General features: G+C 36.8%; 1 protein-coding gene across 4 annotated transcripts in view; it reads left to right on the top strand.

Annotated features, from left to right (window-relative positions):
* The window catches only part of pibf1 (progesterone immunomodulatory binding factor 1), a 67,568-nt gene that overhangs the window by 31,910 nt on the left and 19,432 nt on the right, over nt 1-16,226 (top strand). For 3 of the 4 annotated variants that reach the window (XM_049469401.1, XM_022674649.2, XM_022674648.2), the window contains exons 12-15: nt 678-828; nt 2,008-2,098; nt 3,910-4,012; nt 11,562-11,692. In XM_049469401.1, coding sequence (XP_049325358.1) covers nt 678-828; nt 2,008-2,098; nt 3,910-4,012; nt 11,562-11,692 — 476 coding nt within the window. Of the gene's footprint in view, nt 1-677; nt 829-2,007; nt 2,099-3,909; nt 4,013-8,230; nt 8,506-11,561; nt 11,693-16,226 lie in introns of those variants that run through there. The other variant, XM_022674650.2, reaches the window with a different exon arrangement.

Below are 16,226 nucleotides of genomic sequence, written 5' to 3'. Positions count from 1 at the left end.
CACCTCCTTGCCTGTTAGCGATGGGAACCACTGCTGCAGCGACCGCCCGATGAAGCCTACCGGGTCGTCCTTTTCGGCTCCCTCAGGCAGCCCCACCAGCCGGAGGTTGTTGCGCCTGCTCTGATCCTGCAAGTCCACCACCTGTTGCTCGATAATTTCCAGTCGGCGAGCATGGTCATTAAGAGTTTTCTTCTGTGCCCTCTGTTCACCTGTTAGCTGGTCAAATCTCGAGCACAGTGATTGAACCATGCTCATCTGCGAGGAGAAGTCTGGCCTCAAAGCTGCTAGCTCTCGTGTCAGAACGCTCTCCAGCCTGGCTATATCGTCCACCATGTTAGCTTGCTCCGTGGAGTCGTTTGACTTCGATTTCTTCTTTTTTGGAGAAGATGTTGGAGTCAAGTTAAATTGCTTTCGAGTGGTAGCCATAAAGGAGAATCAGACAAATCGTCTGAAATCGTAGCCAAAGAGAATATTAAAGAAAATAAGTCCAAAAAGAGCGCGTCACGTGATTTCAAATTTGGCTTTTAAAATGGAGCAAGAACTCTGTTTTGGTAGCTTTAAGGGGTTTCAAACAGTTTTTTTTACTTGTATGGGACATTGCATTTAATGCAGGATGTTTGGTTCAAACTTTGATCTTCATAAAACAGATGTATGTATGTGTCCTTTTTTCCTGGCAGATTTTGACAAAAGAGTTTTACACACTGCAGTCGTCCTCAGAGAAACGTGTTGCAGAGCTGCAGTCCCAGAGCGTCGAACAGGAGAAGAGGCTGGAGATCTATGAGAAGCTGGAGAAGGAGTTGGACGACGTCACCATGCAGGCAGCAGAGAGTGAGTCACCTCACCTTAACTGATCTAGGATCAGTTTTCTTTATTTGTGATATAGTTATACACTATCCTTCATTAGTATGTTTGTTTTCATATTGTCTTGCCATGAGCACAGTGCTTACACAGATAACAAGATAACACCTCACTACTAATACAGGTGTGGGAATTCCTAAACCGCCTCATGTTGTAACACTTCATGATGCGTTTACATACTGCTATCCTGTGACATTTGGCATGCCAGTGTTCTGTGGTATAAAACTGCTGATTCCTGTTCTGTGCTGATTGAATACAGTTGTGCTGATAGTTGGTAAAGTTCAGAATCGTACAGGGTTTCTATTGTCTTTTATATACAGCTCTGGAACGAATGAAGAGACCACTTCAGTTTCTGAATCAGTTTCTCTGATTTTGTTATTTATAGGTTTATGTTTGAGTAAAAGTTTCTTCTTTAAACTACAGACAACATTTCTCCCAAATTACAAATAAAAATATTTTCATTTAGAGCATTTATTTGCAGGAAATGAGAAATGGCTGAAGTAACAAAAAAACAGATGCAGAGCTTTCAGACCTCAAATAGTGCAAAGAAAACAAGTTCATATTCATACAGTTTTAAGAGTTCAGAAATCAATATTTGGTGAAATAACCCTGGTTTTTAATCACATTTTTAATGCATCTTGGCATGTTCTCCTCCACCAGTCTTACACACTGCTTTTGGATAACTTTATGCTACTCACTCCTGGTGCAAAGATTCAAGCAGTTCAGTTTGGTTTGATGGCTTGTGATCATCCATCTTCCTCTTGATTATATTCCAGAGGTTTTCAATTTGGTAAAATCAAAGAAACTCATAATTTTTAAGTGCTCTCTTATTTTTTCCAGAGCTGTAAGTGGTAGTTTTTTCCAGCTCTTGCAAAATTCAGTCTTTTATAACACATCCATGGCTTTTGCTTTCAGTTCCATTTACTCCAGAGGCCCAGGTCTCATTGTTGTCCTCTTCACATTCCATTAAATCACTTGGGCCATTTTTCAGGACTTATTTTGAATACTTCTGCTCTTACTCTAAGCAGCAGATAATGGTTTATTAGCCTAGCCGTGATCTCCCCTCTGGTCTTGATAGTGGGTGGTCTGAGAGTCGAACACTCAAGCACACATTGTTTCTGTGCTTTTTTCTCTCTTTTTTTTTTATAGTGGAAAACGAGGATGAGGCCGAGAGGGTGTTGTTTTCATACGGTTACGGGGCAAACGTGCCGACAACGGCCAAGAGGAGGCTAAAGCAGAGGTGAGTGCGGAGGAGGTCGGTGTTCTGCTGAAAGCGGTGCATCTGTTTTTATGTGTGTCCATGTGCTAATACGTGATCCTTCTGTTTTTGGGCCTTTTTTAAACTGTATTAAAGGAGAACGCTGGTGTATAAGGGACTTTTGGTGTAGTAAAACATGGTAAAAACTACTTACCTTTGATGAATAGCTCACCTCCGTTCTCCCACAGCGTTCAGAGATCCAGAAATTTTAACAGTTTGTCCAAACAGCCTCTAGACTGGGTGACACAGGGCATAATTTCTCCCGATAAATTGTCTTTTCCATCGTTATCCAGCTTAAAGTAGTTCCACTCCTCCTTGCTAGAATCCGGACATCAGGACACTCTTTACACATGCATTTCTGGACATGCTAAGAGATGCAGGACAGTCACTGATGTAAAAAGAAGCATGTGAAAGAAGCATGTAGACTGAGGGGGTAGAGTAATATTCCAGTTTCTTTTTACACTAATTATACTCAGGTTGCATTGTTGGGCCTACTTCACCTAAGTTAAATAGTGCAGTAGTTACTAATGCAATATTATGTTTAGATAAGCAGAGCTGCACAGTAGAAATGAGAACCACCCTCTGGATTGAGCGAACTTCCACCCATACAGGTTCTTGGTAGTTACTTTAATATACCATTTCAATGAATGCAGGCTGTTTGGTTCAAACTGTGACTTTCAGAAAAGCCATTATAAAAGCCAGCTTAGCTGAATCAGTTTTAAATTTATGTTATTTCTATTATCATTAATGTATTAATGCATGCATGCAATTATTTTAGATTGTTTTTATTTTTACACATTAATACGTGTGCATTGTTTAGCCACAACTGCATGTCATAATTCACTCTTTTTACAGAACCTGGTGATGTATTAGTTTGTATTAGTGGTTTTTTATCAGTATTTAGTGGTGTAAGTGCAACATCACTAGTGTTGTGTTCAGAAGGTAGATTTTTTAATTTTTTATCTAAGATGCCGTGTTAGACGTACCAGGTTGATTCGTATAGCGTCCACAAGAATTTTGATTTTCATTCACTTCAATGCTGTAATGCAGATAAAGTTCTTATTATTTACTGGACTGAAAGCACACATCCCCCTGCCTGTGAGCCCCCATTACCATACTCTTTATTTATATTAAACATGGATTAAATCTCATAACTAACTCTTTCTCTCTCTTTCTCTCTTTCTCTCTCTTTCTCTCTTTCTCTCTCACGCACGCGCACACACACACACACAAACAGGATTTTTATTTGATCATTTTCTGTTTATCTGTAATAAATCTGGGGTGGGGACAAGGCCAGAATAGCATTCAGAAATACACAAATCAAAAATCAATAATGATTTTGGTACAAAATGCTTTGGGGATACAATAAATAATGCGATTAATATAATATTAAAGTTATTTTTATAATTTTATTTCTAATTTTTTCCCATTTTCTCCCCAATTTACACGGCCAATTACCCAACCCACTCATTAGGACTCCCCCTATCACTAGTAATGCCCCAACACACCAGGAGGGTGAAGACTAACACATGCTTCCTCCGATACATGTGAAGTCAGCCACCTCCTGCTCATAGTGGCAGCGCCTTAGACCGCTGGACCACTCGGCGCCCCCAATATTAAAGTTATTTAATTTAATAATAAGTATTTATTTTTTATCTGAATGATAATCAAATATAATAACATGAATCCAAATCCACAGTACAAAAAAAAGTTTCCTAATTAAAGAAACACCCATATGTGTGTGTGTCTGTGTGTGTGTTTGCTTGTATTTACGTGGGTTTTCCTGTATGCAGTGTTCATCTGGCGCGCAGAGTTCTGCAGTTAGAGAAGCAGAACACCATGCTGAGGAGAGACCTGGAGAGACGCTCTGCACATGTAGATCAAGTCACTGAAGAGGTGCTCCATCATGCTTTCATTCTCACTCATTCACTCTCAATGTCTCTTTCCCCAGACATCTCTCTCTCTGTCTCTCTCTGTCAGCCTGTGCACATTCCTCTTTTTATTTCGTGCTTGTTTTTAGGCTTTTTCAAGCTCTAGATCATAGTGTAGACTTCAGCTCATCCCAAAAGTACTATCACTTCAGAGAGCTGGGGGATTTTGACTTGTGTAAAACACTGCACTCCTGCATGACAACCTTAGTCTTTCTGTGAAGCATGGTGGTGGAAGTATCATAGTTTGTCTAAAATTGGAACCAGGGCAGCTTGCCATGGTTAATGTATCTGTGAACTAGGAGTGGTCGATATGGTACTAAAATAATATCACGCTATTTCATGGTACTTTCACGATAACAATACTCTTGGTGATATGACAAAATGTTGTATTAAAAATATATATTTTAAGAATACACTTCTGTAACAAAATTAAACTTAATTTTATTATTGCATACAATATGATATTGCACACCCCTAACTGAGATATTAAAAATACAAGAATTTTATCAGAAGACAATGATCCAGAGTGTCATGATACTAATAATGCACTCCAAATATCTCCATATATCCAGGATTAAATTAAAATAAATGATACAGGATAAATACAATCTAGCTCTATTAGATATATAATGGGAAATAAAAACAGTGTGAATTTTCCTTTTGCTAAAAACAGCAAAAAAGTAGTGCTCAGATGTCATAATTATGAGTGGGTGATATGGCACTATATTTCAAGGTATAATATCGTTCACCATATTCAAAAATGTTGGCGACATTGTTGCTTATGATGTAATATGACACAACCCTGCTGTGAACAGAAGCACAAATGGGTCATGCAGCAAGACAATGACCCTAAGCACGCAACTAGCGAGTAAAACTTGCGAGTAAAAAGCCAAATCTTAACCCAGTAGAACCTATAAACAACTAATTCATGCAAAAAATCTCACCATCTCAGCATCATGAAGTTCCTAAAATTCCTCCAGCCCATTCCAACAGAATTAATCACCAGTTCCTGGAAACGTTTGGTTTTACTGAAAGGCTCAAATACTTTTTCACCCAAAAAAATACACATGGTTATTGTAGCTCATCTCAGGTTTTACTTACATTTATCTTAATTTCCCTTTTTTATCCATTGCTAAAATACATAGATAAATAAATGGATTGTTTTCTTGCTTTTAAATGAACAAACAAACAAAAAAAAACACAATTGTTCAGAAAAAATTTTTACTTACTTTGGCCGAACACAGAAAATCCTTTTTTTTTTTTTTTGCCATTTTTGGACAAATAATGTTGGCTGCCAAATATTCTGTGCTTCCGTAGCATTGTTCAATAGATGCATGTTGCAACTTTGACATGACACATTTATTATAGATTAGACTGGCATCTAACTATCTATCTGTCTCTTCATTAGCATTGTTAGCCTTGCATTTCCTGTTCTAATCTAAAGAAGTATGTGTCAGATCTTAACATGTCTTAGCAGGTTGACTTTATTCAAGATAAGCATGTAATAAATCATGTTAATTAGATTATTTTCTGTCTATTGCTTTAAGTCTTGTCACAGTTGGCACTACATAATGTCCCAAGCTGACTTTTGGTTTCAGTTCTTATCACTTCTGTTTGCATAGTTATTTTCTGTAACGACGCTCGCTGCCTCGGGTTGCTGGGTTCATGCAGAAACTCCCTAAAGTTTATTCAAACTCCTGAAATGAGTCAGACTGATATTGAAAAGCACTTTTCAAATTATGCAAGCTGATTTATAATTATTGGATTATTAGATTATGTTTCTCATGCTACTGAGCAATACTGAGAATGTAATAACCATTTTTATTGAAGATATTAGTGTATTTTTTTTTTTTTTATAATGTATCATCTGTTTACGGAGCTATAGGTGCTCTAAGGCCTTCACTAGAGGGTCAGGCTTATGAACATTTTCGTGGCGTTAATTAAAGTCAATAAAATAGTTTTAGTGTGACTGTCTTTGTTACATTGTGAATATAATGTGATTTTTTTTTTTAACTGTAAAACCTACTTAACTTAATGTTAGCTAATTTATTATACCATTATTTATTCTCTACTCTCCCTGTCTTTCTTATTTCTCTCTCTCTCTCTCATCTCTTTTTAATGCTTTTTAAAAGTTTTTAAATATGATTTTATACATCTCGTAAATTCTGAAGAAGCAATAATATATGTAGTGGAAACACTGTCTTGTTTTCTCTAAACAGGTTCAGCTGCATCTTAGGGGTGGGCAATATTATATTGTATACAATATATCGTGACACAGAAATATCATGATATTAAAAATCCATATCGTGATAATAGAGATGTTCTGTCTTAAAAGTAGTCCATTATTTACTGTGAAGCTTTAGGTGTATTTATTGTATAATTGTTTTAGTTTGCAGTTTATATGCATGCACTAAATATTCTGCAATATTTTTTGCTGCATTATATTATTTTATGCTGTATTATTTATTTTGCCACATTATGATTATACTGTTATACTATTATTCTATATTCCTGAAATTAGTGAATTATTTTTCTGTTTTCCTATATCGCCAAGTATATCATTATCGCAAAAATACCCTGAAATATTGTGATATTATTTTAGAGCTATATCGCAAACCCCTACTGCATCTTATTAATTTGGTTTTAAAGTGATTTTTGAGCAATTGCTTAAGTAGCCAAGCAAATCAAAAAAATTACTATAAGGCACACTTAAAATCCTTTAATTTTCCCCGAAATTGCCAGTGCACCTTATATATGAGTTTTACAGGTCAGGTATTAAGGAGCAGTAAAGTCACTCCGCTGAAGTTCAGAGTTATACAGGAGTTTCAGTTTAGTTCTCCAGCACCGAGACTCGAGCAGTATTAGCATTAGCCGCTAACCACACTAAGTGCTAGTTCTTTCGCCATTTAGAGATAAGTGTATCGGACTGTAGTCTCCGTGTTTACTGTGTTAAAAAAAGCTACGTGGGACGAACCGCTAGCTAATATCACCCTGGCTTACAGGAACACTCAGGGTTCCTCAGTGTAGCACTGTCAGGCAGCATTTACTGTTAGCTGCTAATGCTAATGCTGCTGCACCCGGCCTGGAAAAAAACTGTAAATCTAAGCGTACTCTAAATAAAGAGAAGTGCTTAACTCACCCACATAATCTACAGATTTCTCTCCTGAAATATGCAGTTTTGTTTACTTGACTTGGCTTTAATTAATTTAATTATTCCTCTACCCCACCAGCACCCAGTGATGAGACCTGCTGAATTAAAAGAAAAATATGGTGACGCCCCTGTTCCCTACTAGTGTCGCTTATATCCTATTATAATTTGGTGCGTCTTATGGCACGTTATATTTGAGCCGAACAAAATTGTCCAAAAGATTGGTCACAAACTTTACAGATTTTCATTATGTTTCACATTTTTTTTCATGTAAATTATGTTACATAGCCTAAATATTTGTTTTGCCTTTTTTATACAGAAAAAGCTATTGCATAACCTCAATTAAAAATATTTTTGTGAACCTAGCATTTGTTTTTAACATCTTAATAGACATACCAACTGCGCACAAGGCATTTACCTCAGCAGCGCTACTCTGATCATACATTTACTTTAGCAGTTCTGTTCTAATCACAAGGATTAGATAGATACCACAGCAGTGCAATTTTAGTCACATCTTTACCTTTGTAGTGCTATTTTGTTCATCATTTTACCACAGTGTTGGTCAAGTCACATGTAAGTGAAATTTGCACTAAGAAAGACAGACAGGCAGACAGACTGACTTTCGGTAGTCAAACAAACTCTAATGCTATGTTTTAGCTTAGCTAAAATTATTAATAGCCCTGTACAGTTTGTATTGTACAGCCAGTTTGTGAAGAGTTAGTAAATGAAGTAAACTGATTTCAAGCATGATAATTGATGCTTTACTGTATGTGTATGAACAATCTTTCCATTAGTAGTAATGCCTCTTATTTTTAGCAGGCCTCTAAAATGCTCTTTACCCTCACAGTTTATACAAATATAATAATTGTAGCTCCTTTATGGAGTTTCTCAGAGAAGCCTTTGTAACAGCTCTATTTTTAAGAGCGTATCCCAGGTCTTGAGTGCGTCCTATGTTCCTTCTGTGTTCTTGCAAGTTATTAATTTGTTCCCTTAAGCTCTAAGACACTATTAACTCTACCGCTGACATCTTTCCAGCAGGCTCACGCTCTTTGATGTGGCGTAGCTCTGACATTTACCCTTCCTCATCACTCCGAGCGGGTAGAGAAGAGGAGTCGCCCACAGTCAAATTGGGCCAGAAACCGACGCAAGTCGACACTTGTTGCAGCTCTCCTCTCCTGCAACCTCCTGCAGCAGTGGGCTGTTCTCTAGGATCATGTTGTGCCTTGTGTTATGATTTGAGAGATTTCTGTGGTAGAGATTATTATTTTTTACAACCGCAAATCAGCGAGAGTATGGGAAATGCTAATAAAAAAAAAACCCTACAGTGTTTATTTTTTTTTTATTTTTTATTTTTTTTTTTACTTTTATTTGATTGCAGATGGTATGAACTCTCAAAAATTAGAATACCATTGAAAAGTAACTTTATTTCAGTAATTCAATTCAATATGAGTGAAATTCATATATTATATAGATGTATTACACACAGAGTGATCTAATTATTAAGCGTTTTTATGAAAACTCAAAAATCAGTGTCTCAGAAAATTAACACATTATATAAGAGAGAATCGGTACTTTTGGCCGTGTGGGCAGTGTGCCAAGCCCTGCTGGAAAATAAAATCTGCATCTTTATAAAAGTTGTCAGTAGCAGAGGGAAGCATGAAGTGCTGTAAGATTTTGTGGGAAAACAAAACTGCACTGACTTTAGACTTGATAATAAAACACAGTGGATCAACACCAGCAGATGACACGTCTCTCCAAACCATCACTGATTGGTGGAAACTTCACACTGTCTCTCCACACTTCCTCCAGTGTTTTCCCCCAAAATCTTACAGCACTTCATGGTTCTCTCTGCTGACAACTTTTATGGAGATGCAGATTTCATTTTCCAGCAGGACTTGGCACACTGCCAAAAGTATCAATTGGTCTTATATAATATTGTCATTTTTCGAGACACTGATTTTTGGGTTCACATTGGCTGTAAGCCATAATCATCAATAATAAAATAAAATAAAAAAAAGAAAGCCAATGCAAAAGCAATCGCTGAACACATTAGAAAGGCATGGCCTGGGTACTGGACTTATCTCTCTCCAGTCCTGACAGTTGATTGCTGTTCCCAATTTAAAGTGTAAGGAGACTTTTGATCTATGTGTGCAGAAACAAAAAGACATGATAACACCTGAAACGTCTCATCTTTTGGTGTCCTCTGTGCCAGAACATGTTTTAAGTGTTAAGAGAAGTCTAAAATGAAGGAATGGATGTATTTTAATGAATTAAATGAAGTTTGTCAGACAGAGAGTTTAATATCTTTGTTTCACACTGTCTAAAATCAAATACAAATTAAAGGTAATGTAAGGTACACTGCCTTTTTTTCCTACCAACTTTTTTTTTTTTTCTTATTTGAGGTCACGATGCCCCATATTGTACATAATGATAGATTGTCGTTAGGCAATTATTGTCGCCCTGTTACGCAACACAACGTCTTTAAAGTATGCAAATGCTGTTGAGATGAAGATGCTGATAGAGCGAGAGGTGCTTGTTCCTGCACACTGGGGTAACTGTGAATGGCCGGAGGGGGGAATAGGTAATTGCTTCTTTTAAGAGGAGCAGTGGAATAACTTGGCTGGCACTTCTTGCTCTTCTCAGGTACAACACGTGAGTCGTGAGATCAAGAGTAGAAGGATCACAGTGGGGCAGAACTGTCATGCTCGATATTCTCACAAAGAGTCTTACTTAAATACTGTCTGCTCGGAGGTGTTGTGTTTGGCCTGCGCTTTCGGGCTCGGTTTACACGCCTCACGTTTACGCCACACGTGATCCGTCTCTTTCACATTGCCTCAGAGCGCTAGGGCTCTCGTCCAGTCAGAAATCAGAAGGGCTTATTGGTTAATGCCTCTTAAGAGCAGCCATCATCAAAAACGGCCTTTCAGTCGAGACTTTGTTTGATTGATTTGTCTTTTGTAGTTCATTCCTTTTCCAGAGAAGTGGAAATTAATTATATGTTGCTGACCTTGCCACCCATGTAGGCTTAACTCCGCCCCCTGACAGCTACATCTGTTTGTTATGGTTCTGTACTATAGTATCTTATCATCAGTCAGTTATCTTCCCCTCGTAAAGGGGATAACTATGTGTTGTTATGTATTGAAGGTTGAGATAAGGTGTGGTAATAAACTATACCCATGCTGTTTGATTGGAATGGGAATATATATGTTGTAATTACAGCCTGCTAGATTACACATACGCTTGTTTTGCTGGCATGTAAGGTTTTACTACACCATTAAAACTAGTTAAAGTTGTGATTTAAAAGTGCCCTGGAATTTCAAACCTTTTTTTCTTGATAAATTTGATGAGGACGCACAGAATATTTGGCAACCCAAATTATTTGGAATAAAAATGGCTGGAAAAAGAAGCACGTTAATGTGTTTTTGATGACACGGTCAAATCGTAATCAGTGTAGAGTGAGGCATTCAGTATCAGATAAGCACCAAAGGTGCAAAATAATTGGTGGTTTTACTCATGATATTTATGTTGTTAAAATATATATATGTTTAGTTTTATTGGGTGGCAAATTAAACTTTTCATATTATGCTTTGTTGGTATATTAACTTTTAAATTCATTCTGTAATTGCTTAAAAAAATAGATTTGTCTTTGAAAAGACAAATGTGCCGAAATTCAATGACATCAACAACAAAAACAAAACTAAACGTTTGATATACAGTTTTGTTCAATTGCCAAATGTTTTATTTTGTTCGGTTTCGATTTTGGCCCAAAATGTTTTATTCCCTCGATCCCTAACGATTGGAGATTTAAAAATTGGTAAAATTCCAAAATGCCAAAACTGGTAAAGTGACAAGTGATGTAAAGATGAGTCTTAAACTGTAGCTTATCAGTGTGTATATATACACTATTGCAATTAGGGGAGGGCAATATGGCCCCTCAAATAATATCACGATATTTCATGGTGTTTTCGCTATAACGATACTCTTGCCGATATCACAAAACATTTTGACAATATTATCATGTACAATACGATATTACACCCCCCTAATTGCAATGTCCAAAATACCTGTTTCTACTATGCCAATGGTGGTGGTAAATTACCCAGCTATGGTGCAACCTTACTGAAGCTCAGTGATTGCCTGTTCAGCAAAAAAAAAATGCCAGCTTGCCTGTTTCCATGGCTGCTGCACACTGTTTGCATGCTGTCTCTACCCGACAACCCAGGGTGTGGAAATTGGACTGGGGAATTGGCAGTGGAAAGATCCAGGGGCCACAAACCACACATATTATCGTGATGTACCTCACAGTTCAAATAAGAAAATACTGTCTGAAGCTGTCAATAACAATTGAATGTTTTGTCTTTTCCAGCTGCAGACAACCAATCAGCTTCTTCAGCAGTCCCAACAGCCTTACAGCTACCTAATAGAAACAGTTCGCCAACGGGACACACGGATCCAGTCTCTAAAAGAGCGCCTCTCGCAGCTGGAGGAGGAAGTGAGGTAAGCTTTCTTAAACTCAATTACTAATATCTCCCATTTGTCCACATTCTCCACCAGTAAACATGATGTTTACCAGGCGAAACACTGTCCTCATCCAGTCCACCATGAGTTCACTTAACATAACTGTTAAGTGACTGAACATAACCTGGAATCGGATTCATCTGCTCTGAAAGGAGACCGCATCACACCCGCCCAGTTTAAAATGATCTTTCCGCATGCTCGGTGCAATTACCCATTTTCACCAGAGAGGGCACTCAATTCCCCAAATCCCAAAACTTATGGACATCAGCTTTAGTGAGAGCAGAAAAGCCACAATGTCAGAAATACATTTTATTGTCAAAACAATCAGTGATAAAGAAAAATAAAGAAAAAGAGAAATCTCAACTTGCTAATGGCTTTAGGCCTACGATTTTCAGGTTTAGCTTATGGAACTTGTGATATTTGGTTCAGCATTACGTTAATCAAACTTTGTCCACAATGAGAACCATATTCAGATAGTTTTAGAGGGTTATTGTTGGTATCATTATAATTTTACACTTGACATTTCAAATGTAGACTTAAATTCTTGAAGACTTAAAATGTTTAATTACTTTTGAGACATGGTGTGAGGTGATGGGAGCACTCTAGATAAGGTCTTTAGGCCATATTTTATGCCAGAACATGAGTTTGTTGATGCTATATTTAGAGTATACCAGTCAACCAGGCTTCCACATATTTTTTGCAGTTGAAGAAAACTATTCCCAGTATGTTCTATGAATTTCCAGCCTTGCCACTGCAGTCAGAGTGAAACTCCTTAATGAAAGTACAGAACTGCTGTTCCTTCTGCAGTTAATCAACACTCTTGCTGTCAATCTTAAACAATGTCAAAGCTTGCACTTATTAAGGTTGTGGCAAGCTAGGCAAGGCATACTTAAGAGATCACCGTTTTCCTCGAGCTATCTTCCTAGGAACTCCAAGGAACTCCAAGAGGATGGTACTTACAGTAAATGTTTATTTGCATTTTGTTGGGAAATAGCTTGTATATTTTTGGCTATGACCCCAGCAAACATATTTGTTTCCGCAGGTATGCCTATTAAAACTTAGCCATGGTTCTGTGGAACATATTGCTGCTGTTCTACAGTTGTACGTCCAGGAACTGTATTGCAAAATCTTTCTATTTTAAGTTTCACCTCCAGACTTAACAGGTTATGATTTACCACACATTGAAACTGCAGAAAGGATGTTGATGTAATTTTCCTTATCTCTAAGGGGTTAACTCTTTAAGCTCTGTACGTGGGACCACACTTAATTTCCCTTTATCTACACGGCCTGGCCAAGTAAGTAAATGATGAGGGGTTGATGCTGCAGTTGGTCTGCAGGTTTAGGTTCAGCAACAGTATGTGCTGAAAGAATGAGGTCAGCTGACTACCTGAATATACTGAATATAGACCAGGTTATTCCATCAATGGATTTTTTCTTCCCTGATGACACGAGAATATTCCAAGATGACAATGTCAGGATTCATGGGGCTGGAATTGTGAAAGAGTGATTCAGGAAGCATGAGATCATCATTTTCACACATGGATTGAGAGAGTTCACCACAGAGTCCAGATCTTAACCTCATTGAGAATCTTTGGGATGTGCAGGATGGAGAAGAGCTGCTTTGTGCAGTGGTCAGACTCTACCATCATCAATGCTGCTGCAAGATCTTGGTGAAAAATTAATGCTATTAAACACTGGATTGAAATAAATCTTGTGACTAGAGCTGGGCGACATGGCCCAAAAAAAAATCTTCAATTTAAAAAAAAATAAAAATCTGATTTTTGATTTAAATCGATTTTTTCCCCTACTAAAAATCAAATTAAAGATGATAAAAAATGGTTAAAAACTAGTTTTTATTTATTTAGTTTTTACTTAAATGTCCCTTTTGTGGTTAAAGTGCAACCAGAAACAAGCAAAAAAATAACAATTGTAAACAGTAAGAACATCTAGTAACTTTTTGAAAGCTAAACATAGTTTAGGTACTGACACAATGCACCCTCAAACTTAAAAAATAAATAAATAAATCCACCTTCAAAAAACAAATAGAAAGAAATAATATGGTGCCCTTTTTGATAAAACTTACAAAATAGAAAACAAGTACAATTTCATATGCTAATAAGTAAAGGCTTTTCCCCATTGGGCTGGAATTGCAAAACAAACCTTTTAAACAAGTGCCAGTGTAAAATGAGATGATCTTTTCTCATTAATATGCAAAAAATCATAAACTGTAGTGCATACAGAACCTGGTACACAGTTGGAAGATGTTCTATGGATGGTTGCTTATTTTACGGTGAATGGTGAACTAGTGCTGCTGCTATTGTTGTGTGTGTGTGTGTGTGTTGTTTGGGGTGCGCGCGGGAGGGAAGAAGAGAGGGGCGGGGCTAAGCTTACTCAGAAGTACAGCAGCTCACAGGGGAGCGTCGGTGGTGAAAATTAAAACTCAGAGAAAATCGATGTTCATAAAAACACATCGTCCTTAACTGTAAATTCAAATTAATCAATAAAATCGATCACCCAGCTCTACTTGTGACATTGCAGAAGCTTCTCGAAACAATGCCACAGAATATGTGTGCCTCAATTAAAGCTAAAGATGTTCCAACAAAATACTAGAGTGTGTGAACTCCACATGGTATGCAAGTGTTTTTGTTGCATACATTTTTTAAAATTATAATCGCTACTGCTTATATCTTTATAAAAACTGACACTTTCAACGTTTCTCAAGATTAGCTCAACTCTCATGAAAGTGGTCTGATTGACTTTTGTTCTAGTGCTGTGAGCATGTGTTAAAACTTGAACAAGTGAGTAAAAGCTTACTTAGCCTCTGTTACAAATATCTCAGCCCACATCCCCCCCCTTCCCATCTGTTCCACCATGATTTCATGAGTTAAAATTAGAGGAAAAGGCGAGAAAATAAGAAATATTCATTAATTTTATTAACCAAAATAAGGTAGTTCTAGAGGGAAATTAATTGTTAACCTCTAATGAGAATGGTTTGGACTCTTACCACTAGTCTGAACACTTCTGAAGTTTCTAAAGATTGGCTCAACTCACATCAAGCCACTCTGATTGATTGATTTTGTTCTAGTGCTGTGAAATCGAATGCGTTAATGCATTAATGCATGCAATTAACCTGGAAACTTTAATGGGTTAATTGTCCTCTAATGAAAATTAATCACTTTACCAATGTTGGCAGCATCCCTGCATTTTACTTTGTATTTATTCTTAAATAAGCATTAAATCTCTCTTCTTTTTTCCCAAAATTGTTGAAGGTGAAACATGCAGCTACTAGCATTCATTTCCTCCATTAACGCTTCCTCGTGTTTGATGCTGATGCTGATGCTTTCTGTTTTCACTCAACACATTTTATTCATGATTAATCAGAGAATATTATTTTGATTAATAGTTAATAGTGATTGACACAGCAAATTCATTTTACAGTATTTACGTTTAAATTCCCTTTATTAAAAGCTTTAGTCTTAATAATAAGAAAAGGTGTGATTAATTGTGATTTAATCTAATACTTTTTTATACTAATACTATATTATGCTGCAAATTCTGCTCTCCAGGGCTCCAGTGACATTATCTCATTTTACTAAAAAAAAAAATGTTTCTCTCTAATAAAATGTTTTGTCTTAAAATGCTTTGTAAGTGGAAGCTTATTTAGTTTATTTTAGGATCATCAACTTTAATTAGTCTCACACAGTTTTCACCATATTTAAAGTATTGAAAATATTCTGACTATAAAATCAGATTTAAATTTATCATTGATTCAAATCTTACTAACATTTTTTAAAGATTTCATTAAGAAAAAATATCATAATTGCATAACCCACTGGTAGATTATTATTTTTTTGCTTAATATTAGAACTTCCCAATTTTGATATATTTAGTCTAGTAGTCTAATAAATGTATTCTTTGCAGTGAAGTTATTGTCCTTAATGAGATCCTAACAGAATTTGTCTTTATTACTGAGCAGATGAGAAATACAGCCCCAGGTGTGAATGCTGCGTGAGTAATTACAGAAAGACAGAACGGGAAATGAGGTGTAGAAACGCAATTCGCTTCACGTTCTTTTATTATTTCTTCGTCTCTGACACAAGCTCGTTTTTCCCCACACGCTCCAAACACCTTGTTCCCTGCTCTGTAAGAAATCTCAGGCAGACAGGTCTTCTCATGTGCTATCTGGGCTTAATGGGCCATGCTGGAGGGCAGAACATTGAACTAGCAGATTGTTTTCTTTACTGAGGAAGCAGCCTGTTTGCTCAGGCTTCTTTTTGAACATCCTGAAGGGGCTGTTTCTTAGGGGTGGGCAATATTATATCGTATACAATATATCGTGACACAGAAATATCATGATATTAAAAATCCATATCGTGATAATAGGGCTTTTCTGTCTTAAAAGTAGTCTATTATTTACTGTGAAGCTTTAGGTGTATTTATTTTATAATTGTTTTAGTTTGCAGTTTATATGCATGCTCTAAATAAATATGCATTTTTGCTGCATTATATTATT

The sequence above is a fragment of the Astyanax mexicanus genome, chromosome 21 (assembly GCF_023375975.1).
Source record: "Astyanax mexicanus isolate ESR-SI-001 chromosome 21, AstMex3_surface, whole genome shotgun sequence".
Taxonomy (NCBI): Eukaryota; Metazoa; Chordata; class Actinopteri; order Characiformes; family Acestrorhamphidae; genus Astyanax; species Astyanax mexicanus.
Note: the sequence above shows the minus strand (reverse complement) of the source record. Positions and strands in the feature narration are given on the sequence as shown.